The sequence below is a fragment of the Lepidochelys kempii genome, chromosome 25, assembly GCF_965140285.1.
Source record: "Lepidochelys kempii isolate rLepKem1 chromosome 25, rLepKem1.hap1, whole genome shotgun sequence".
NCBI lineage: Eukaryota > Metazoa > Chordata > Testudines > Cheloniidae > Lepidochelys > Lepidochelys kempii.
The window spans coordinates 4,782,662-4,806,484 of record NC_136404.1 but is presented as its reverse complement, the minus strand read 5'-3'; the positions used below and the strand labels follow the sequence as shown (position 1 = coordinate 4,806,484).

Here is a 23,823-nt window from a genome sequence, read left to right as displayed (position 1 = left end):
ATGGTTGAGGACCCTTTTGCTGGTTCGATCCCTATCTGGTGGTTAGATTTCAGGGACTGTACAGCTGTCCTCTTGGCAGTGGAGAGAATATGGTGGATGTGATGTTAAGGATTTTGCAGCCAATTTTTTGAGAAGTTTCACAAAACTCATACCACTGCTGCCTTCCCCCTGCTGAATTTACAATGTTGAGCACATCTGTGGGCCAAATCCTTCAGTCCCTACTACTGTAAATCTCCCATCCATGTTACCTGGAGTTTTCCCTAGGTAAAGATGGCAGGATTTGGCTCAATAGCCAATGAAAACACCTAGTTAATTCTATGACAAATGGGTTCTCAGAAATACAACATTAGCCTCTGGGTTTACATATTTGGCTCAAAGGCCATGTTATCACTTGATTTTTCAATCCCATTTCTGCTCCTGATTTAAACTTGGAACAGGGACAGTAGAACTGAATGAGCATAAGCCATAATGTACTTTACTCGCCTTAATTCTACAAATGTTAATCCTGCAAAGAGGTTCTCCAGTTTCTTTTCAAGCTCATGCGGCTGATTCATTCCTGTCTCATTCATCTCTTACAGAAATATGTTTCCTTCTAACCTGATTGAAGCTTCATTCCAGCAGGTGAGTTCCCTTGATTCTGAGCTCCTAAGTCACCTCTAGGCTCCTGAGAACAATCAAAACAGCCTCATGGGGATGGGTCACATGGGCAACCCTGTGGGCTTGGGTGGCTCTCTCAATATCAGTGATTAGCACCTTTTGCCATAGGAGCCTGGCTGGGAAGAAGCATCCCCCCTTCCACACTCACCCACAGTGACTGTGGCTCATCACAAGGGTGGATCCCGTCTCGTGGCGCATGATTGGAAGCTTCAACCCAGCCGTGTGTGCTGGGGCAGCACATGTTCCCTGGCCAGGCTTTGAGCCCTCCTGGCTGGGAGGCTGCACAGTTGGTGGGTGGGGGTTTCCTCGCTGGTGATATGTCCCATCCTCCCCAGACTCAGCCTCCGTACACATGGGGAGTTAAAAATGAAAAGGGTCTTCTGCTCTCCACTAGAACGAGCCACTCCCCGTTCTCATTGCCTAGGGCCAGATTTCCCAAAGACCCGCAGGGCTCAACTCCTTTGGAAATCTGGCCATTAATGCTGCTCTAAACCGAGCCGTTCGCTTTATCTCTGGCCCGAGCTCTTGTTGGTACCAGATGGCAGAGCCTGCAGGGAAAGGGCGAACAGCAGAGCTTCTGCCTCCTGTGCAGATGCGCCATCCCCACCCCGAGGGGCATGTTGGGGTACGGGTGGAGAATCACCAGGAGGTAGGGGCAGGAAGGGTAGAGAGCTGGGAGGAGGGCAAGAAATGAAGAGTGAGGAGCCAGAAAGGGAGAATGGATGGGGACTGGAGCGGGGAGGGAGAATGAGCCTCTCTGTGGGTGCAGGGAGGCGGCCTAGGGGAAGGAGGCTGCATGTGTGGTGGGGATGGAGAGGGGAGGCAGACTGGCACGTGTGGATTTTGCAGGGTGGAGGCTGTGTCACAAAGACTGTGTGGATTGGGTAGAGGGAGCCTGCGGCAGGTACCAGCCTATTCCAGGCGAACGTGCACCTGTGGTTGGTAGTTGCTGGGTTTTCCTAGGGAGGCAGTAATTGCAGGGTGAAGGGAAGAGAGTGATTTGGGGGGGGGGGTGAGGCAGAAGAAAGCATGGGAGAGACGGTGAAGGTGGGGAGAGCCCAGGGCGGTTGGAATGTGGAACACGAGAGGGGGAGACATCTGAAGAGGAAGAGAGAAGGAAAAGAGAAGAACTGTTCCACAACCGAGAAAAGTTGCATAGAGCAAGAAATAGACTGAAAAAGTCAGGGGGAAAGATCATAAGGTCAATGAGCAAGGAAAGGAAAAAAGAGAGTGAAGCAAAAAGGCAAGAGAGAGAAATGCGAGGGAGACATAGGAAACGCTGTCCTGGTGACTGCAAAGCAAGGCCGACCCTTCCTAGCTGGGGGCAGTTGTCACCACAGCCCGAGCTGTTCATCTGAGCTGCCCCCCGCCCCCGTGCAGAGCTGGCTTGAGCCTTAGGGGATGCACCCCACACGCAGGACTGACCTGGGCCCTGGTGTCACTGCTTGAACAAGCCCCTCTGGCAGGACTGTCCCTAGCTATTTTGGTGCCCTACTTAGCCTCCCCGCACAAGGGGACTGTGTGGGGCCCTGCCCCAGGCCTCCGCGGTGTGGGGGAGGAGGGGCTGGCCACTTCCTGCGGGAAGTGGAGTGACCTGGCCCCAGCCTGCTCCGCTCCCCTGGCTCCCAGGCTTGGGGGGAGGGGGAACCGCCCCCCAGCACTCGCCGGCGGCACTGCTGGGAGCCAGGGGAACGGAGCAGGCTGGGGCCGGGTGACTCTATTTACCGCCACCAGTGAGGACAGGCAGGACTGCTTCTGGAGTCCTCAGGGGAGAGGGGAGAGGTGGGGGCAGAGCAGGGGTGGGAAGAGGCAGAGGTGGGGGCCCTGGAGCAGCAGACAGCTGTGCAGGGCACCAGGAAATGTGGTGCCCCAAATTTCCTGGTGCCCTACGCAGCTGCGTACTTTGCGTATGGGTAGGGACGGCCCTGCCCTCCGGGTGAGGCTCGCACTGCCGCTCACTCCCCCTGAACATTCCTCCGTGCCCCAGGAGGGGGCAAGCCCCATTTTTTTGCAAAACCGGGCATTTGTCCCATTTGCTTTTGCTGACGCTCAGTTGACAAGAGCAAATGGGACAAATGCCCAGTTTTGCACACACACAAAAATCGGGACACCAGGGACAGGGCTTAAAATGGACTGTCCCAGCCAAAACAGGACATATGTCACCCTGTCTATCATGCAGGTAAGTGACCTGTGCATGTACCATCAAGTGCATCCTGTAGACTGCACACAGGGATGCTTGGGCTGTGATCTGAAGGAAACAAAAACACTTTCCCATCCTGGTTTCTTGCTCAGGTCACAGCTCGTCTCTTTTATTTTCAGAGGTAGTTCAAGCTGATCTTTATATCACTCTCCCTCATGCAGAAGCTCCCCGCTTGCAGTTTTTGGGCTTGAACTGGCACCAGTCAATGGTAGTGGCGCACAATCCAGCCCTTTGCTAGTAGGCCATTATCTTTTAATTTCTTCGATTTTGTTGCAGTATCGAACAGTTCTCGTCCCAGTCGTAAAATCTTCAGGCTTTCCAAAGATCCCAGGGAAACCTCTCAGCTTCATTTACTTTGCACCTGACGATGAAAATCCCGAAATTCAAAGGCCTGTGCTTCTTGAGATCACCCCCTCTCCGGAAATGACCTACCGGACCCTGCCTGGGGCCAGCAGTGAAATGAATGTCTTGGGGATTGTTATCTTTTCTGCTACAATAGGTATTTGCCAAATACAGAGTCAGATTTCATGCTACCCACTGATCAAGCGTTATTTGGAGGCTTTTAATTATAGAGGCATCATAGCAGCTCCATAGTTAAGGTTGCGTTGATTAAACCTCTGTGTTCATACTGTGTTGCAGCCGATGAAGTGAGCTGTAGCTCAGGAAAGCTCATGCTCAAATAAATTGGTTAGTTTCTAAGGTGCCGCAAGTCCTCCTTTTCTTTTTGCGAATACAGACTAACACGGCTGTTACTCTGAAACTTAACAAGGCAGGGCTTGTTCTCCGTGTATTCCCAGTACAAGATGCATTTTATGAGAATTTACAAGTAATTCTATTAATATGGGTAATAATTATTGAAAATAGGCTCTTTATTAAGTGTTTTAAATAATTTTGCAAAAAGAAAAGGAGTACTTGTGGCACCTTAGAGACTAACAAATTTATCTGAACATAAGTTTTCGTGAGCTACAGCTCACTTCATCAGATGTTGCATCCCATGAAGTGAGCTGTAGCTCACAAAAGCTTATACTCAAATAAATTTGTTAGTTTCTAAGGGACCACAAGTACTCCTTTTCTTTTTGCGGATACAGACTAACACGGCTGCTACTCTGTATTCTGTGTTTGTAACCTAACAGAACCAAGCCATCGTAGAACAGCAAATGAGGGAAGGGAAATTGAGGCTAGATGATGGGTGAACAAGAAAGGAAAGATTCTGGATTTTAAGTGGGGGAGGTGAGGAAGGAAAGATGAGTTGCTGGCAGCAAGAAATTGGAGATTGTTCCAAGCACTGGGGATGACATGGTCGAAGATGAAGCTGAAAATGAAAAGCAGATGAGTGGAGGAGTAAGGAGAGAACAGAACAGGAGGGCATGAGATCAGAGATGTAAGTCAGGGGCAAGACTAGGTAAGGCTCTGAAGGGGAGGGAACTTGATGTGGTAAGGCAATGGTTCTCAACCCCTCCAGACCACGGCATCCCTTTCACGAGGCTGATTTGTCTTGTGTACCCCAAGTTTCATCTCACTTAAAAACTACTTTCTTATAAAATCACACGTAAAAATACAAAAGTGTCACAGCCACACTGTTAATGAAAAAGTGCTAGCTTCCTTGTTTTTACCATATAATTATAAAATAAATCAATCGGAATATAAATATTGAGTGCTTGCATTTCAGTGTGTAGCATACAAAGCAGTATAAACTAGTCACTGTATCAGAGGAACAGCCATGTAAACATCTGATGAAGTGAGCTGTAGCTCACGAAAGCTCATGCTCAAATAAATTGTTTAGTCTCTAAGGTGCCACAAGTCCTCCTTTCCTCTAGTCACTGTATGAAATTTTAGTTTCTACTGACATCACTAGGGCTTTTTACATCACCTGTTGTAAAACTAGGCAAATCTCTAGATGAGTTGATTACCCCTGGAAGAGCTCTGCACACCCCCAGGGGTACATGTACCCCTGTTTGAGAACTACTGTGGTAAGGTGCACAAAGCCAATTAAGAGACTTAAAGGGATGGAGGTGATGTGGTCAGTGCAGTGGGAGAGAAAGGTGACTGATGCACAGGGATGTTTTGAATAGACTGAAGGAAGAGAGGTGAGAAGAGAAGGTAGCAGTGATCCGGGTGAGATCATGGACCAGGGGCGGGGGGATAGAGGAAATGGTGTATCTGGTTATAATAAAGGGGAAGAACTGACAGGATGTGGCCTAGAGACTGCATATGGGGGTGAAGGCAGGAGCAGTAGACAAAAGAGATGAAGATTACACCAAGGCCATGAAACTGGGAGGGGGAAGGAGGGAGGAATTGTCATTAGTGGTAGAGAAGGGAGGTAGCAGAGTGGGACCGGCAGGAAGGAAGGTCACTTCAGTGTTGGAATGGAATGATTGTGATGTGGCAACTGGACCTCTGAAAGGAGATGGCAGATGGCAGACTAGATACAGAGGCAGGTGCTCCACACAGACATTCCTTCAAGATTTGAGGAGACGTCCATCGTGGACTCAGTTCTCCCCAGGGTCAGCAACATTTGCTCACTGTGTGTTTTTTTTTATTAAAAAGAAAAGGAGGACTTGTGGCACCTTAGAGACTAACCAATTTATTAGAGCATAAGCTTTCGTGAGCTACAGCTCACTTCCTCAGATGCATATCGTGGAAACTGCAGCAGGCTTTATATATACACAGAGAATATGAAACAATACCTATTCCCACCCCACTGTCCTGCTGGTAATAGCTTATCTAAAGTGATTTCCAGCACAAATCCAGGTTTTCTCACCCTCCACCCCCCCACACAATTTGAGAAAACCTGGATTTGTGCTGGAAATCACTTTAGATAAGCTATTACCAGCAGGACAGTGGGGTGGGAATAGGTATTGTTTCATATTCTCTGTGTATATATAAAGCCTGCTGCAGTTTCCACGATATGCATCTGAGGAAGTGAGCTGTAGCTCACGAAAGCTTATGCTCTAATAAATTGGTTAGTCTCTAAGGTGCCACAAGTCCTCCTTTTCTTTTTGCGAATACAGACTAACACGGCTGTTACTCTGAAACCTTTTTTTTTATTGTAATTCCTTGTCTTCAGATACTGAGCGAAGCCTTCTGCAAGCAGGTGGGATTTGCCACGTAACCTGAACATGCATTGGCTTCAGGTAGTTTCCCCCTGTGGTTCTTCAGGTAGCCTCTTCAACGGACATTGCCTTGCCTCTGGCTGTCCAGAGCTTCAGCCTGGGGGTTGCTGTTTCTAAAAATACCAACATTAAACTTGAAGATTATGAACAGAATTCTAATGACGCTCATTTGGGCCAGTATCTCAGCCCATCCCATGCCATTCTGAAGTCATCACAGGCTCCTAGAACAGGACAGCGGTTGCTGTTTTCTAGCTGGCCATATGAGGGAATTCTCTCCGCGGGTCCAACATTCACTGCACAGACATTCTCCCAGGGTGTGACTGACAGAAAGGGATCTAACTGCTCTCTCTCTAGGGCTAGACAGACAGTAGCCTAGGGGTTCTCAAACTGGGGGTCATGACCCCTCAGGGTCACAAGGTGGGTGCATGGGGGTCATGAGCTGTCAGCTCTGTTAAATTAAATTAACCCCCCTCATTTTTAATTTATGAGAGGGGTCACACTCAGAGGCTTGCTGTGTGGAAGGGGTCACCAATACAAAACGTTTGAAAACCACTGGACTAGCCTTTCTTGGCACACGAGGGCAGCTAACCCAGTGCGCACCCCTCCCCCACGAGCAAGCGGCAGAGAGGAGGTGAAGATGGAGAAACCCTGGCTCCACAGTCCCCACCTCCAGGTAGAGCTGCTGGCTGGGTGGGAAGGAAGAGTAACTTCCTCCCTCCCGCCAGCACAGCAGGGGAACAGCTAACTCCCCTGTCCTCCCCTCTCCGAGCAAGGGGACAACAGAAAGTGCCACTGTTACATGCCAACCCTTACTCTGGGCTGAGTGCAAGGATCTCAGTTAAGCCCATACTGACTATAATTTCCTACTCCTCTGTGGCTTATCTAGGGGTTCTCTGGAGTTTCACGTCAATGACTCAGTGTAACTTATGAATTAAAGCAACTATAATAAATATTTAGATCCTCCTGGGCCATCTTTCAAAGGGTAGGTTGAATAGATGCTCAACACACAGCAGTCCTACCCCTTGCCCTCCCTTACTCCCAGTGTGGTGCCCATGGAGGGGAAGGGGGATGAGTCGATGAGTCTTTACTATGTCCCGAGGGAGAAGACCAAGGAATACACCTCTGCCAGTGTAGGGCTACCCTTTCTGGTGTACTAGGGTGCTTCTGCATTCCTTCTACCTGCGAGGGGTGTAGACAGGACTGGTGGCCCAGTTGCTACCTGTGTGGCTATGGATTTGGTGGCCAAAGGTCTAGTTAGCACTCCTGGTGTCATATGAGCCAGCAAGTGCGACTGCAGTAGTAGGCCCACAGACACGTCACTCTGTGCTCGACAGGCCGCGGATGCCAAGGAGGACGGTATCGATGGGCTGGGTGCCCAGAAAGCCAGAGGAAAGGCGCTTACTGGATTTAGCTGGTACCACAAGCACTCTGTTCATACTGGTATCAGGGCACCAAAGGAATCTTAGATCATTAGCTGCCCCTCAGCTGCAGAGCTTGAGACGAGTCTCTTGTGTGATTCTGAAGGCCCTGGAGAAGGAGACCTCTCTCTCTCGTCTCTGGAGTGATGCTCATTGCTACCCCTTCTTGAGACAATTGGCACATGGATCAAACTTGATACCTGGGGTCTTTTGGGTGTCTCAGCCTTGGTGCTCAGGGTGGAATCTCACTGGGGTGCTAGCTGAGAGGGACTGGATGGAGGCCTGAGCCTTAGATATATCGTTCTTCGTCATGTGGGAGAAGCCTTCACAGAGCACTCCAGAAAAATAACTTGAGGCAGGCACCCCAAGCCTGCTGTGTCGCTTGGAAAAGAGCAGCACAGGGAGCAATAGCCAGGGATATGCCCTTTGCCAAAACAAGAAAAGCATTTAAGCGCGCCCATCATTGAGTGGCATAGAAGCATCGAAGGAGGGGCATGTCTTAAACCTGTGGATGTAGCTTCTGCTGTAACAGCTCAACTCCAAGGGGGCTCCAAGCCATCTAGCTATCTAGGAAATTTTTTAAAAAACGTTGGTAAAGCCAATGGGTAAACAAAAAGGGCTGACTACCTAATAACTGCACTAACCAGTCACCAGCAACTAACTGCAGTAGGATCACTGAGAAGCAGGCTGGCACTGAAGGCATTCTGTCTCACATATAGGCGGTAAGAAGAAACTGAAAGTCAGATGGCCTTACTCTGTGTGGGGATGGAGGGACACAAGGACATCAAGGGTGCAGGGTGGCCCTAGCAGACACTGCTTCCCAGTAAATTTGATCTCACATGCCATGGGAACCATGTTGGCAGATACTTGAAGAACTACTTTTATTTTGTTAAAAGCTAGGAAATTGAGAGTTATGGCTTCCCCAGCAGTCTTGACTCCTGAGTATGACCAACACAGTAAGATTTGTCATTATGGAATCAAACAAGAATAGGCAAAGTCACATGCTATTAGGTGAATACAGTACTATAGTAGAAATAAGGTGCAATCCCTCTCATTCAAGAAGAGGGGTAGTTTAGTCTGTTGCATTATGGGCTGTATTAATCTCACAAAACTAACTTTTGGAGGGTCAGTGCCACAGGAAATGGATTATTCTGTTACTACCAAATAGGAGCAGGAAAAATAGTCCACCTGCCTCTAGAAGTTACTGCTTGGTGGTGGTGAAGTAGGCCTACCAGCTCCCTGCCCAAAAGAAGGGGCCAGATCAGACTTCTCTGTAACTTAAAGTCTTTGAACTGTGCTTTGAGGACTTCAGTCATTCAGCCAGAGGTTAGGGATCTATCACAGGAGTGGGTGAGTGAGGTTCTGTGGCCTGCAATGTGCAGGAGGTCGGACTAGATGATCACGATGATCCCTTCTGACCTTAAAGTCTATGAGTCTATCATAAGCCTAGGTTGTTAGGGAAAGATAACATGACTTCAGAGAGGGTGGGGTCAGGATATGGGGCTAAATAAATTCAGATAAATTTTACAGAGGTCCAAAGCTTGTTATATCCCTCTTCCCTGCCCAGCGTTTGACTTTCTACTTTGGGTTTGTCTTCACTGCAGTAGCAGCTCAAGGTATAACTCAAATATTGTTCCTAAACTGATTCCCAGAAGTTTGTAGGGGAATGACACTTCAGTGCTGCTTATGCTGGAGCAAATAATGCAGTGGGGATGCAGCTGCTCTGTGCTGCTGATCCAATTACTCTGTGCAGCTTGAGTGTTATTTTGCAGTGTGTCCACTCTCCCTCAAGCGAGGCTAACTGGAGCGGAGGTAACTCGAGTATAGATAACTCGAGCTAACTTTGCAGTAAAGACAGCCTTGGATTGCCAGCTCCTTGATGTAGGGAACTGTCCTTGACTCTGTGTTTGTGCAGTATTTAGCACACTGGGGCCCTGTTCTTGACTGGTCCCTAGGTCCTACTGTAATAAACATGAATAATAATAATAATATAATATAAATTGCAAGGATGTTTATCTTGAATAGAAATTTGCTCTTTTGGGAGTCTGTCAATTGACCCTATATTGCAGCCACCAGCGACTGAAGGTCTTTGCATGTTAAAGGAACAAGTTAAGAATTACTTAACTTCAAGTCACCAGGGCGTGATGAAATACATCCTAGAATACTCAAGGAGCTGACTGAGATAGCTGAGCCATTAGCAATTATCTTTGAAAAGTCATGGAAGACAGGAGAGATTCCAGAAGAATGGAAAAGGGCAAATCTCGTGCCCATCTATAAAATGGGAAATAAGGACAACCCAGGGAACTACAGAACAGTCAGCTTAACTTCCAGAAAGATAATGGAGCAAATAATTAAGAATCAATTTGCAAAATCTAGAAGATAATAAGGTGATAAATAACAGTCAGCACAGGGGTGAAAGTAACTTAAAGGACTACCAGTACGCCGGAGTCCTGAGTGAGGGCATGGCCTCAACCGGAAGAGGCGTGGCCTTTAAATCTCCGGGCCCTTTAAATCACCGACAGAGCCTGCTGCTGCTAGCCTGGGGCTCTGGCAGTGGGCTTGGGTGGCGCTTTAAAGGGCCTGGGGCTCCCCGCAGCAGCTCGAGCCCCTGGCCCTTTAAATCACCACCAGACCCCCCCTGCAGGAGCCCTGGGGTAGCGGCGGCAGGGCTCTGGCGGTGATTTAAAGGGCCTGGGGCTCCCCATAGTGGCTCAAGCCCTGGGCCCTTTAAATCACCACCGGGGAAGCTGGTCCAGTGTGGCAAGGTGTACTCTACCATACCAGCTTACTTTCACCTCTGAGTCAGCATGGATTTATCAAGCACAAATCCTGTCAAACCAACCTGATAGCTTTCTTTGACAGGGTAACAAGCCTAGTGGATATGGGGGAAGTGGTAGACGTGGTATATCCTGACTTTAGTAAGGCTTTTGATTCTGTCTTGCATGAGCTTCTCTTAAACAAACCAGGGAAATGCAACCTAGATGGAGTTACTATAAGGTGGGTGCATAACTGGTTGGAAAACCGTTCCCAGAGAGTAGTTATTAGTGGTTCACAGTCATGCTGGAAGGACATAATGAATGGGGTCCCACAGGGATCAGTTCTGGGTCCGATTCTGTTCAATATCTTCATCAATGATTTAGATAATGGAATAGAGCGTACACTTATAAAGTTTGTAAATGATACCAAGCTGGGAGGGGCTGCAAGTACTTTGGAGGATATGATTATAATTCAAAAAGATCTGGACAAACTGGAGAAATGGTCTGAAGTAAATAGGATGAAATTCAATAAGGACAAATGCAAAGTATTCCACTTAGGAAGGAACAATCCACATACAAAATGGGAAATGACTGCCTAGGAAGGAGTACTGTGGAAAGGGATCTGGGGGTCATAGTGGATCACAAACTAAATATGAGTCAACTGTGTAATGCTGTTGCAAGAAAAGGAAACATCATTCTGGGATGTATTAGCAGGAGTGTTGTAAGCAAGACACGGGAAGTAATTCTTCCGCTATACTCTGTGCTGATTAGGCCTCAACTGGAGTATTGTGTCCAGGTCTGGATGCCACATTTCAGGAAGGATGTGGACAAATTGGAGAAAGTCCAGAGAAGAGCAACCAAAATGATTAAATGTCTAGAAAACATGACCTATGAGGGAAGATTGAAAAAACTGGGTTGTTTAGTCTGGAAAAGAGAAGACTGAGCGGGGACATAAGTTTACAAGTACATAAAAGGTTGTTACAAGGAGAAGGGAGAAAAATTGTTGTTCTTAACTTCTGAGGATAGGACAAGAAACAATAGACTTAAATTGCAGCAACGGAGGTTTAGATTGGATATTAGTCCTGCCATAATTGCAGGGGACTGGATTAGATGACCTCTCGAGGTCCCTTCCAATCCTCTGATTCTATGTTCCATATCAATGCTGTTTAGTAACTCAAGTTAACATGTCTGGTTGCAGGCCTCCTTCTAGGGAAAATGGGTGAGCGTGGAACTCCTTTAGTCAACGTGTGCCAGTGTCTGAATGAAGCAGTTATGAAGATTGTCTCAATGGCGGTTTGGTAAGTAAATAATTCTGATTGACTTGATTTGGGTATTTTCATATCTCCCAGTTAAGCCCAGTTGCAGTTAAATTGCTACAAAAAAGAAAAAAATTTCAGGAACTGTAAGTTCAGGATGTTAAAATATTCCCTCTTCTGCAGTCAACATAAAAGCAAAGCACTTGGAAAGTCTCATCAAATGGACCTATTCATACCCTTACGTCTGAGAGTTAATCGTTCTCATTTTATAATCATTCTGATTTCTATTGGGGGTGCAATGGCAGTTCATGTCAACATTCCTGAGCCAGCTTTAATCTAGGTCACTTGAGTGCTGGTAGCAGGCGTTTGGTTCAATGTGGGCTGTACAAGCCACCCTGAATCCTGGGTAAGTACTCAGGGGGCTAGCCCACATGCTGCCATAACTTCCCTGCTACGAGTATGCGAGTTAGCTAGGTCAAAGCAATCACAGCCTGTGACAAGAGTATAGACATGACCTAGGTTACTGGTTCACATTAACTGTGGTTAGAAAACTTTCAGATGAAACCTTGATGTGGGCTCTTGCACTAGAATTCAGCAAACCAGAGTGTCTACCCTGTGTGCTGAATGAGACAGGGGTCGGGGGGGTGGGGCGGAAGGGGAAGTAGTATGCAAGCATGTAATCAAAGAGTGCTTGATAGTGCATATGCTCAAAGGGGGCCAAATTAAAGTTGCATAGGCAACCTTAATTCTGATATTACCTTAACTTTTGAGTGCTTGACTTTGGCTATGTCTGTACTATCCCAGTAAGTAGACTTACGCTATGCAACTCCAGCTATGTTCACATATCTTAGGTAGAGTTACCACAAGGTTTACAAGGTTTACACTGCGGGGGGTTGACAGAAGAAACTCTCCTCTTGTCTCACCTTACTCATCTCGTTAGGGATAGAGTACAGGGGTTGACTGGAGAGCGATCTGCTGTTGATTTGGTGAGTCTTTGGACCCGCTAAATCAACCGCCGGTGGATCGATCTCAGAGTGTCCATCCTGGCTGTAGTGTAGATGTAGCCTCCATAATCTTAATGGTCTTTGAACATAGGGGTTTGTGTGTTTATGTTATATAGATATATAGCTTTGTAAACTCTCTTGAGCACTGGACTTGTTTTAGAACAACTGTATTGGGCAGATGTATGCTTTCTAAAGCATGCCCGTGCTGACATGCAGTGTTTAAAATGCTGTGAAACATCATAAATATACGAAAGGACATTGAATAACTAATTAATTCTCCCTATTCCAAAGCCCCAAACTAGCCTGCACAAGCTGTAGCATTTGACACTCATCATTTTTGGAATAAGAAAAGGAGTACTTGTGGCACCTTAGAGACTAACAAATTTATTTGAGCATAAGCTTTCGTGAGCTACAGCTCACTTCATCGGATGCATTCAGTGGAAAATACAGTGGGGAGATTTATATACACAGAGAACATGAAACAATGGGTGTTACCATACACACTGTAACCAGAGTGATCAGGTAAGGTGAGCTATTACCAGCAGGAGAACGGGGTTTGGGGGGGGAGGGAGGGGGAACCTTTTGCAGTGATAATCAAGGTGGGCCATTTCCAGCAGTTGACAAGAACGTCTGAGGAACAGTGAGGGGAGGGGGGGGAGGAGGAGAATAAACATGGGGAAATAGTTTTACTTTGTGTAATGACCCATACACTCCCAGTCTTTATTCAAGCCTAAGTTAATTGTATCCAGTTTGCAAATTAATTCCAATTCAGCAGTCTCTCGTTGGAGTCTGTTTTTGAAGTTTTTGTCGAAGAATTGCCACTTTTAGGTCTGTAATCGAGTGACCAGAGAGATTGAAGTGTTCTCCAACTGGTTTTTGAATGTTATAATTCTTCACATCTGATTTGTGTCCATTGATTCTTTTACGTAGAGACTGTCCAGTTTGGCCAATGTACATGGCAGAGGGGCATTGCTGGCACATGATGGCATATATCACATTGGTGGATGTGCAGGTGAATGAGCCTCTGATAGTGTGGCTGATGTGATTAGGCCCTGTGATGGTGTCCCCTGAATAGATATGTGGACACAGTTGGCAATGGGCTTTGTTGCAAGGATAGGTTCCTGGGTTAGTGGTTCTGTTGTGTGGTGTGTGGTTGCTGGTGCGTATTTGCTTCAGGTTGGGGGGCTGTTGGTAAGCAAGGACTGACCTGTCTCCCAAGATCTGTGAGAGTGATGGGTTGTCCTTCAGAACAGGTTGTAGATCCTTGATGATGCGTTGGAGAGGTTTTAGTCGGGGGCTGAAGGTGATGGCTAGTGGTGTTCTGTTATTTTCTTTGTTGGGCCTGTCCTGTAGTAGGTGACTTCTGGGTACTCTTCTGGCTCTGTCAATCTGTTTTTTCACTTCAGCAGGTGGGTATTGTAGTTGTAAGAATGCTCAATAGAGTTCTTGTAGGTGTTTGTCTCTGTCTGAGGGGTTGGAGCAAATGCGGTTGTATCGTAGAGCTTGGCTGTACACAATGGATCATGTGGTGTGGTCTGGATGAAAGCTGGAGGCATGTAGGTAGGCATAGCGGTCAGTAGGTTTCCAGTATAGGGTGGTGTTTATGTGACCATCGCTTATTAGCACTGTAGTGTCCAGGAAGTAGATCTCTTGTGTGCACTGGTCCAGGCTGAGGTTGATGGCGGGATGGAAATTGTTGAAACCATGGGTGGAATTCCTCAAGGGCTTCTTTTCCATGGGTCCAGATGATGATGTCATCAATGTAGCACAAGTAGAGTAGGGGCATTAGGGGGACAAGAGCTGAGGAAGCATTGTGCTAAGCCAGCCATAAAAATGTTGGCATACTGTGGGACCATGCGGGTACCCATAGCAGTGCTGCTGATTTGAAGGTATACATTGTCCGCAAATGTGAAATAGTTATGGGTGAGGACAAAGTCACAAAGTTCAGCCACCAGGTTTGCTGTGACATTGTTGGGGATACTGTTCCTGACGGCTTGTAGTCCATCTTTGTGCGGAATGTTGGTGTAGAGGGCTTCTACATCCATAGTGGCCAAGATGGTGTTTTCAGGAAGATCACCGATGGATTGTAGTTTCCTCAGGAAGTCAGTGGTATCTCGAAGATAGCTGGGAGTGCTGGTAGCGCAGGGCCTGAGGAGGGAGTCTACATAGCCAGACAATCCTGCTGTCAGGGTGCCAATGCCTGAGATGATGGGGCGTTCAGGATTTCCAGGTTTATGGATCTTGGGTAGCAGATAGAATACCCCTGGTCGGGGTCCCAGGGGTGTGTCTGAGCGGATTTGTTCTTGTGCTTTTTCAGGGAGTTTCTTGAGCAAATGGTGTAGTTTCTTTTGGTAGCCCTCAGTGGGATCAGAGGGTAATGGCTTGTAGAAAGTGGTGTTGGAGAGCTGCCTAGCAGCCTCTTGTTCATATTCCAACCTATTCATGATGACGACAGCACCTCCTTTGTCAGCCTTTTTGATTAAGATGTCAGAGTTGTTTCTGAGGCCGTGGATGGCATTGTGTTCTGCACGGCTGAGGTTATGGGGCAAGTGATGCTGCTTTTCCACAATTTCAGCCCGTGCATGTCGGCGGAAGCATTCTATGTAGAAGTCCAGTCTGTTGTTTCGACCTTCAGGAGGAGTCCACCTAGAATCCTTCTTTTTGCAGTTTTGGTAGGAAGGTCTCTGTGGGTTAGTATGTTTTTCAGAAGTCTGTTAGAAATATTCCTTGAGTCGGAGATGCCGAAAATAGGATTCTAGGTCACCACAGAACTGTATCATGATCATGGGGGTGGAGGGGCAGAAGGAGAGGCCCTGAGATAGGACAGATTCTTCTGCTGGGCTAAGAGTATAGTTGGATAGATTAACAATATTGCTGGGTGGGTTAAGGGAACCACTGTTGTGGCCCCTTGAGGCATGTAGTAGTTTAGATAGTTTAGTGTCCTTTTTCTTTTGTAGAGAAGCAAAGTGTGTGTTGTAAATGGCTTGTCTAGTTTTTGTAAAGTCCAGCCACGAGGAAGTTTGTGTTGAAGGTTGGTTTTTTATGAGAGCATCCAGTTTTGAGAGCTCATTCTTAATCTTTCCCGGTTTGCTGTAGAGGATTTTGATCAGGTGGTTCCACAGTTTCTTTGAGAGCCTGTGGTACAAGCTGTCAGCATAGTCTGTTTGGAATGTTGTCCAGACTCTTTGGAATATATTTTAAAGCCACAGCTCCCAAATGCCTTGTCCACTTTGCCTCAAACTCTTCTGAAAAACTCTACTCTGGTAAAATATCACCCCGGGAAGTTTCAAGGGACTCGTTTCAGTTTGGTAAAGTTGGGTGAAGAGAGAAAAAGGAGATGGAAATCTGGCTTCCAGCAATAGAAGGTTTGTTTGAAGATTAACTAAAGAGATGAGGCTACTGGTTCTCTGTAGTAAGAAGAGCCTCAGCAGTTACATTAGCTAGGAAAAAATAAGAACTAATTCTCATACTTCAGGATATAAAAGGTTAATGAGCTTGGGTCAAGAGGAGCTCTCATAGACTTTAGTCAGAAGGAACCATCGTGATCATATAGTCTGACCTCCTGCACATCACAGGCAACAGAACCTCACCCACCCACTCCTGAAATAGACCCTTAACCTCTGGCTGAGTCCTGAAGTCCTCAAAGCACAGTTTAAAGACTTCAAGTTACAGAGAATCCACCATTTATACTAGTTTTAACCTGCAAGCGACCTGTGCCCCATGCTGCACATGAAGGAGAAAAATGCTCAGGGTCTCTGCCAATCTGATGGGAGGGAAAATTCCTTCATGACCCCAAATATGGACCCTGAGCATATGGACAAGACCCACCAGCCAGACACCTGGGAAAGAATTCTCTGTAGTAACCCAGAGCCCTCCCCATCTAATATCCCATCTCACCACATAGCGTAACGGTTGGATTCATCATGTGGAATTTTATACCTTTCTCTGGTTTATACAACATTTGGCCACACCTGGAGACACTCTAGCACAGGGGTAGGCAACCGGCGGCCCGCAGGCCACACGCAGCCTGTCAGGGTAATCGCTGGCAGGCCACCAGAATGTTTACATTTGCACAGCCACCCACAGCTCCCAGTGGCCATGGTTCGCCGTTCCTGGCCAATGGGACCTGCGGGAAGCGGTGGCCAGCACGGTCCTGCAGCCCGCACCGCTTCCCACAGCCCCATTGGCCAGGAATGGCGAACCACAGCCACTGGGAGCTGCAGGTGGCCATGCAAATATAAATGAACTGTCTGGGGGCCTGCCAGCGGTTACGCTGATAGGCCGCATGCAGGTTGCCCACCACTGCTCTAGCAGGACAGGATGGTCTTTTCTGTTATGACATTTTCTATGGTCCTATCCCAATGAGCAAATTTTTACTATTCTTATTGTAGGTACTTCCCATTTGGCATTGTGTTTCTCATTGCTGGGAAGATTTTGGAAATGGAGGATCCAGCTGTGATTGGAAAGAAATTGGGACTCTATGCCATAACGGTGGTGACAGGGCTAGTCATCCATGGACTTATCCTATTGCCTTTGCTTTTTGCACTCATTACCAGGAAAAACCCCTTCGCTTTCATCCAGGGAATACTGCAAGCCCTGCTGATCGCCCTTGCGACATCATCCAGGTATGACAAAGTGGGTCTGGTCATCATTCGTCACAGACATTCCATTGTTCCAGCTGAGAGGGAAGCTGGTTTCATTATTCAAGTCTAGGGTGTGTATAAATGTTTTCATCCTTGGTTTAACACAAGGGTTTGCTGAGTAATGTACTAATCACTGGTCCCTCAAGTGCTATTCTTGCAAGGGAAATACTTTAGCAAACTCCTTCCAGCTAGTTGGGGATTGGTCCTGCTTTGAGAAGGGGGTTGGACTAGATAACCTTCTGAGGTCCCTTCCAATCCTGATAGTCTATGATTCTATTTGAACTATCGGAGAGTTATGATACTTACTCATTGTTTAAACCCCTCCCCCTCTCCAAAAACTGTCCTTTGAATGAAGCTACAGCAAAAAAACAGCTGAAGTTTGAAACTTTAGATGTGGCTTGGGCCTTGTTCTCCATGAAAATTAGAGCCATTGCCTGGTTTGAGCAGTGTGGGGGAGAATAAGTCAGCGTGGTAAGAAATTTAAAGGAAGCCTTGCTCTTTCTGCATGTTCAGTCAGTGCTAAGGGTTTTTAGAACCACTCTAGAACCACAGTATTCAAAATGGGGATGGTACTGTGGATTTATAGAGAGGCAATATGATATTTTCTATCTATCCCTTTCCTAATGATTTTTAACATTGTTCACTTTTTTGACTGCCACTGCACATTGAGTGGATGTTTTCAGAGAACTATCCACTACTGCAAGATCTCTTTCTTGAGGGGTAACAGCTAATTTAGACCCCATCATTTTATATGTATAGTTAGGATTATGTTTTCCAACGTGCATTACTTTGCATCTATCAACATTGAATTTCATCTGACATTTTGTTGTCCAGTCACTTGGTTTGGTGAGATCCCTTTGTAACTCTTTGTGGTCAGCTTTTGTGTTGTCTGCAAACTTTGCCACCTCACTGTTCACCCCAATTGAGACAAAGAGTTCTGACACTTTCCTTTCACCATTGTTTAAGAGGGAGGTGGAAGCTGATGTACAGAATTTTCACTGAGCAGATCTGGTGACCTTGTGCCTCCAGCAGCCTTCTTATTAACTGCCTCAATGACACCAACAGCAATGGAAATTGTTATTTCTTTGCAATGCAGCTCAGCAACCCTGCCCATCACCCTGAAATGTCTTCTGGAAAACAATGGAATAGACAGACGGGTGGCACGATTTGTTCTCCCTGTTGGCGCAACCATTAATATGGATGGGACCGCACTGTACGAGGCAGTCGCTGCAATCTTTATTGCTCAGGTCAATGAGTACGATTTGGACTTGGGACAAATTATAACTATAAGGTAAATACATTTCTTCCTTTATTTACACTAAATCTGTTCTCTTTCTTCCCTATCCAGATCTAAGGACAGCGTATCATAACAGCTACCAAATTTCCCACTCAGACATGTAACAGAATGACCAATGTTAAGGTAGACGTGTTTGGACGGTAGCATATCATAAGCACAGAAGCATCTCACTACTTCTTTACCTGTTGCAGTGCCTTTGAGGTCCTATATACTCTAAGGGCATGTTAACTCTACAGATCCTAGAGCATCATAGCCATGGCATAGCCCATGTGAATGCAGCCTGCACCGACAGGAGTTTCTCTATTGGTGTACAAATGCTGTGCAAGGAAGCTGTGTCTATACTAGGGGTTTTGCTGGCATTGCTGTGTTGGTCAAGGGTGGGGTTTTTTCCACACTCCTGAACACCATAGTTATGTCAACCTAACTGTAAGTGTAGATCAGGCCTAAAGCAGTACAATTCCCTGAGCCTGGATGCAGTTATATTGGTATAGAAGTGCTTATACTGGTACAGTTCATTCCCATTCAGGAAGAGGAATAAGCCAGGCTGGTAAAAGGTACCTCTGTACCAGTATCGCTGCGTGCATGATGGGGGTTGTACAAGTATGCAGCATTCTGGGTTTTTGAGTACATAAGCCGTGGCCTCTGCACTTTGTCACCATTGGGGATTTCACACCAGTAATGTGTTGGATGGAAACTTCTATTTTCATTGTCTTTGGGGAACATGATGTTTTTCACTTGCTGTGGCCAATGCAGTACAAGGAAGTCCCTTAGGCTACTGCTCAAGTGTCCTGGATCATCTAGATTTAAGGAACTAAACTCAGCAGCAGCTGTTTCTTGCGTCTCCACCACACTCTTCTCTGAGCTACACTTTTTTTCAGGAATGTGCATGGTTACATCCATTTGAGATGGAGATATGGATGCTGCAATAGCTACAAGGTCACCTGCACTCTAACTGGAAGATCAGGCATCACCACTCACATCCTCACTGGGACCAGAAGGCTCACCATGAACATTTGTGTCTATGTATCTCAGCAGAGCTCCTTCTCAGGAGAGCATCCTTTGCTTTCTTTCTTTTTCTGAATGCTGCCCCAGAGGGGCGTTTTCTTCTTGCACTCATGACTGCAGTTCCGTGCCAGCTATACTGGCTCTCAACACTCAGTTGAAGGGGACAAATAAGCAGGCTGGTAGCAGGGCCTGAGTGAGGGAAGATATCAGCGTCTTAAGGGCCTCACTGGCTCCTACTACTACAGTTGACTGCCTGTTCTCCTCAAATGGGTTCAGGGAAGCAGCAGGAAACAGGAAGCTCCCTGAGAAGCTGGTGTAATCAGTCCAGGTTCCTGCAGGTGCTATAGAGGTAGAATAGTAGAATATCAGGGTTGGAAGGGACCTCAGGAGGTCATCTAGTCCAACCCCCTGCTCAAAGCAGGACCAATCCCCAATTAAATCATCCCAGCCAGGGCTTTGTCAAGCCTGACCTTAAAAACTTCTAAGGAAGGAGATTCTACCACCTCCCTAGGTAACGCATTCCAGTGTTTCACCACCCTCCTAGTGAAAAAGTTTTTCCTAATACCCAATCTAAACCTCCCCCACTGCAACTTGAGACCATTACTTCTTGTCCTGTCCTCTTCTACCACTGAGAATAGTGTAGAACCATCCTCTCTGGAACCACCTCTCAGGTAGTTGAAAGCAGCTATCAAATCCCCCCTCATTCTTCTCTTCTGCAGACTAAACAATCCCAGTTCCCTCAGCCTCTCCTCATAAGTCATGTGTTCCAGACCCCTAATCATTTTTGTTGCCCTTCGCTGGACTCTTTCCAATTTATCCACATCCTTCTTGTAGCGTGGGGCCCAAAACTGCACACAGTACTCCAGATGAGGCCTCACCAGTGTCGAATAGAGGTACATAAGAGGCTCCTCCTCCTCCTCTCTCTCCCAGAAACTCCTGCTGCTTTCTGTTATTCCCTCTCACCTTTTCTCCTGCCTGCCTGTTCTGTCTCTTGTGCCCTCCTTCCTCCAGCACAGCGCTCCCCCATCTCTGTGCATCTGGAGCAGAGAGAATACATATGCGCCAGCAGCAGACACAATTTTCTACACTCTAGGTCCTAGTGGCACCCCCCGCCCAGTCTGGCACCTGAGGCAGCTGCCTCAGTTCACCTCATGGTAAGGCCAGCCCTGCTAGCTAGCAATGGACAACCTGAGAAACATGACAGCAAGAGAGGAGACTTCTCTTTTATTTACAAGGGGGATTCAGAGTCAGCTTTATAATGAGACCATGGTTGCAACCTTAACTGTACAGAGGCCGTCACCTCTCCATAATTACATGTCCTTCTGCTCCACAAATGCAGGCCTCTGCTGCTTCAGCTGAAGCTAAAGCGTTGTTTGTTGTCACCTATGTATGGACAGATGGACACACTCTCTCTCGCTTTCTCACTGCCACTGAAGTCAATAGGAAGAAATTCCTGTTGACTTCAGTAGAAGCAGGACTAGGCCTAAAGCTATCTGTCACAAAAATCTGTATTAAAACTTTGCTTAATTACAAGCATTCTTTTTCAAATCTAGCCTGCACATACATTTTCAAGGAGCCTTTGCTATATGAAAAGTTTGCAGGGGTCGGAACAAGCCACTAGGTGCACAGAAACATCAGACATATGTTGAAATATTTCTGTAATCTGCAATGGTGGCTCACTGGTTGAGACAGGCAGATAAGTCGGTTGGGGGGACACTGAGGCTTAATACTGAGGGGCTTATGAGTGAGTGTTCCCCAGCTAGTCAACGGAGCTCACCAGGGTGATGTGAAAGCCTGGGAGGGGGTGAGGCTGGGTGATGAATGCTGATTGAAAGAGGTGACATTTACCTTGCCAAACAATCAAAATCACGAAGAGCCTTCCAAGTAACTGAGGTGCTGTGGCCTTTCTATTTCTGCAGCATAACAGCGACAGCAGCAAGCATAGGTGCAGCGGGAATCCCCCAATCAGGGCTCGTTACAATGGTCATTGTACTAACCTCTGTTGGCCTGCCCACGGATGACATCACACTGATCATTGCAGTTGACTGGGCTTTGTAAGTACTTTTTCCCCATATCCTGTGTTGCTGCTTTTAGTCTTCAGGACAGTGACCCCTAGGTATTTTGACTATGCAAATATAACTACAGTAGTTCTAACGGACGTGGCTGGAGTCTAGGGGACATAGAACACGGCATGGAACGAGGAACTCTGCATTGTGTTCTTGTCTTTGCCACGGACTCCTTGTGACACCCTCAGGAAATCGCTGAAGCACAATTTTCTTAAGTGGCTGGTAATTTATGGGGCCAACCTTTTTGAATGCCCAGCTTGGGCCTGATTTTAGACGTTCCATTTGGCTGGAATCATGTTCAGCCCTGATGAAGGTCAGGCTCCAGGCTCAGTGCCCAATTTTGAAAATGTGGCCGATGTATCTCTTTGATGCAGGTTGTGATCCATTTGGTGATGGCGTGTCATGGGCTTTCCTAGAGCCCCCAAATAGAACGAAGAGGAATTCTTCCTTCCTAAAACATTCTGACCCATTTAGGTACATTCTCAAGACTCACCTGAGGTTGAGAACATGCCAAATTCTCTTCTTCCTAGTGTGAGGACAGGAACTAGGGAGAGAAAATTCCTTGGTTTGAGTGGAAGGGACAAAACTAGGAGAACAGAGCATGAACTTGTCGCTGTGGAACATCAGATGGGCAGGATTGCTAGTTCCCTTATTCACCAGAAATACCTCCTAAGTGTGAGGAACTGGAGGTCAGAGCAGGACAAGGGTATGAAGGAGGGATCACTTAACTTTTGAATACCAAGTTAAAACCTCAAAGTGCCACCAGAAACCTGATGGTGGGGCTGAAGGGAGGAAAGAGACTATCCTAAGAAATTTGGACATGAGGCCCATAAGCGACTAAGAGCAGAGGCATGAACTTTTAGGGAACTAGGTGCTAACCCCTCAGTAAACTGTGACTGTAAGAAATGCTCAATGAAATTTTGGCTCCCCTAGCTGACGTCCCTCTACCAGTACACCATGCCAGGGATGGACCATCCTGGTAGCACGCAAAGGAGGTACTCTTATGAGATTGAGGTATTGTCTGAGTCATCCAGTCAGAGGCGCTCAGCTCCTTCAGGTCTGCTCTGTTACTGATCATACATACAGAGGCACCTAGAGCTCCCAGGGCTGGGTGTACCACAAGCCGTTTCTGAAGGTCTAGGCAGGTAGACGGAGGGTGTTGAGCCCATCTGGACAATCTTAGCAGGGTGACCCCAGCTCACTCCCAGTGCAGAATCTTCCCCAAACTGTGTGTCCTGAAATGGCCAGCCCTTTCCTGGACAGCTCAGAGAAACAATAAGGTTCATTTGACCCTCTAAAGACACAAAAACACATCACAGCTTATTAACTTAACTGGTAAATACACCCTTCTCTTTAAACACTGCACTGAGCTGGCTTATAGTAAAATAAACCAAATTCATTAACAATAGGACATAGGTTAAGTGATGCTCAGTAAAAGGAATGAAGTCAGAAAGGGTTACAAGCAAATAAAAGAGAACACACACATCTAGAAGTCTAAAACTTCTAAAGTATAAAAATATTGCTCGGGCATGCAGGAGTGAAATCAGGAAGGCCAAATCACACCTGGAATTGCGGCTAGCAAGAGATGTGAAGAGTAACAAGAAGGGTTTCTTCAGGTATGTTAGCAACAAGAAGAAAGTCAAGGAAAGTGTGGGCCCCTTACTGAATGAGGGAGGCAACCTAGTGACAGAGGATGTGGAAAAAGCTAATAAAAAAGGCTTTTTTTGCCTCTGTCTTCACGAACAAGGTCAGCTCCCAGACTACTGCACTGGGCAGCACAGCATGGGGAGGAGGTGACCAGCCCTCTGTGGAGAAAGAAGTGGTTCGGGACTAATTAGAAAAGCTGGATGAGCACAAGTTGCAGTGGGGGAGGTTTAGATTGGATATTAGGAAAAACTTTTTCACTAAGAGGGTGGTGAAACACTGGAATGCATTACCTAGGGAGGTGGTAGAATCTCCTTCCTTAGAGGTTTTTAAGGTCAGGCTTGACAAAGCCCTGGCTGGGATGATTTAACTGGGAATTGGTCCTGCTTTGAGCAGGGGGTTGGACTAGATGACCTTCTGGGGTCCCTTCCAACCCTGATATTCTATGATTCTAAGTCCATGGGGCTGGATGCACTGCATCCGAGAGTGCTAAAGGAGTTGGCGGATGTGATTGCAGAGCCATCGGCCATTATTTTTGAAAACTCATGGCAATCGGGGGAGGTCCCGGACGACTGGAAAAAGGCTAATGTAGTGCCCATCTTTAAAAAAGGGAAGAAGGAGGATCCGGGGTACTACAGGCCAATCAGCCTCACCTCAGTCCCTGGAAAAATCATGGAGCAGGTCCTCAAGGAATCAATTGTGAAGCACTTAGAGGAGAGGAAAGTGATCAGGAACAGTCAGCATGGATTCACCAAGGGCAAGTC

The 23,823-nt window shown here is 46.8% G+C and overlaps 1 protein-coding gene across 1 annotated transcript in view; it reads left to right on the top strand.

The window, feature by feature from the left end:
- Positions 1-23,823, top strand: part of LOC140903308 (excitatory amino acid transporter 5) — a 77,800-nt gene that overhangs the window by 34,732 nt on the left and 19,245 nt on the right. Inside the window, exons 4-9 of the mRNA XM_073324406.1 lie at positions 579-621; positions 3,134-3,356; positions 11,343-11,442; positions 16,796-17,029; positions 18,144-18,338; positions 21,269-21,403. Of these exons, the coding sequence (XP_073180507.1) occupies positions 579-621; positions 3,134-3,356; positions 11,343-11,442; positions 16,796-17,029; positions 18,144-18,338; positions 21,269-21,403 (930 nt within the window). The remainder of the gene's footprint in view (positions 1-578; positions 622-3,133; positions 3,357-11,342; positions 11,443-16,795; positions 17,030-18,143; positions 18,339-21,268; positions 21,404-23,823) is intronic.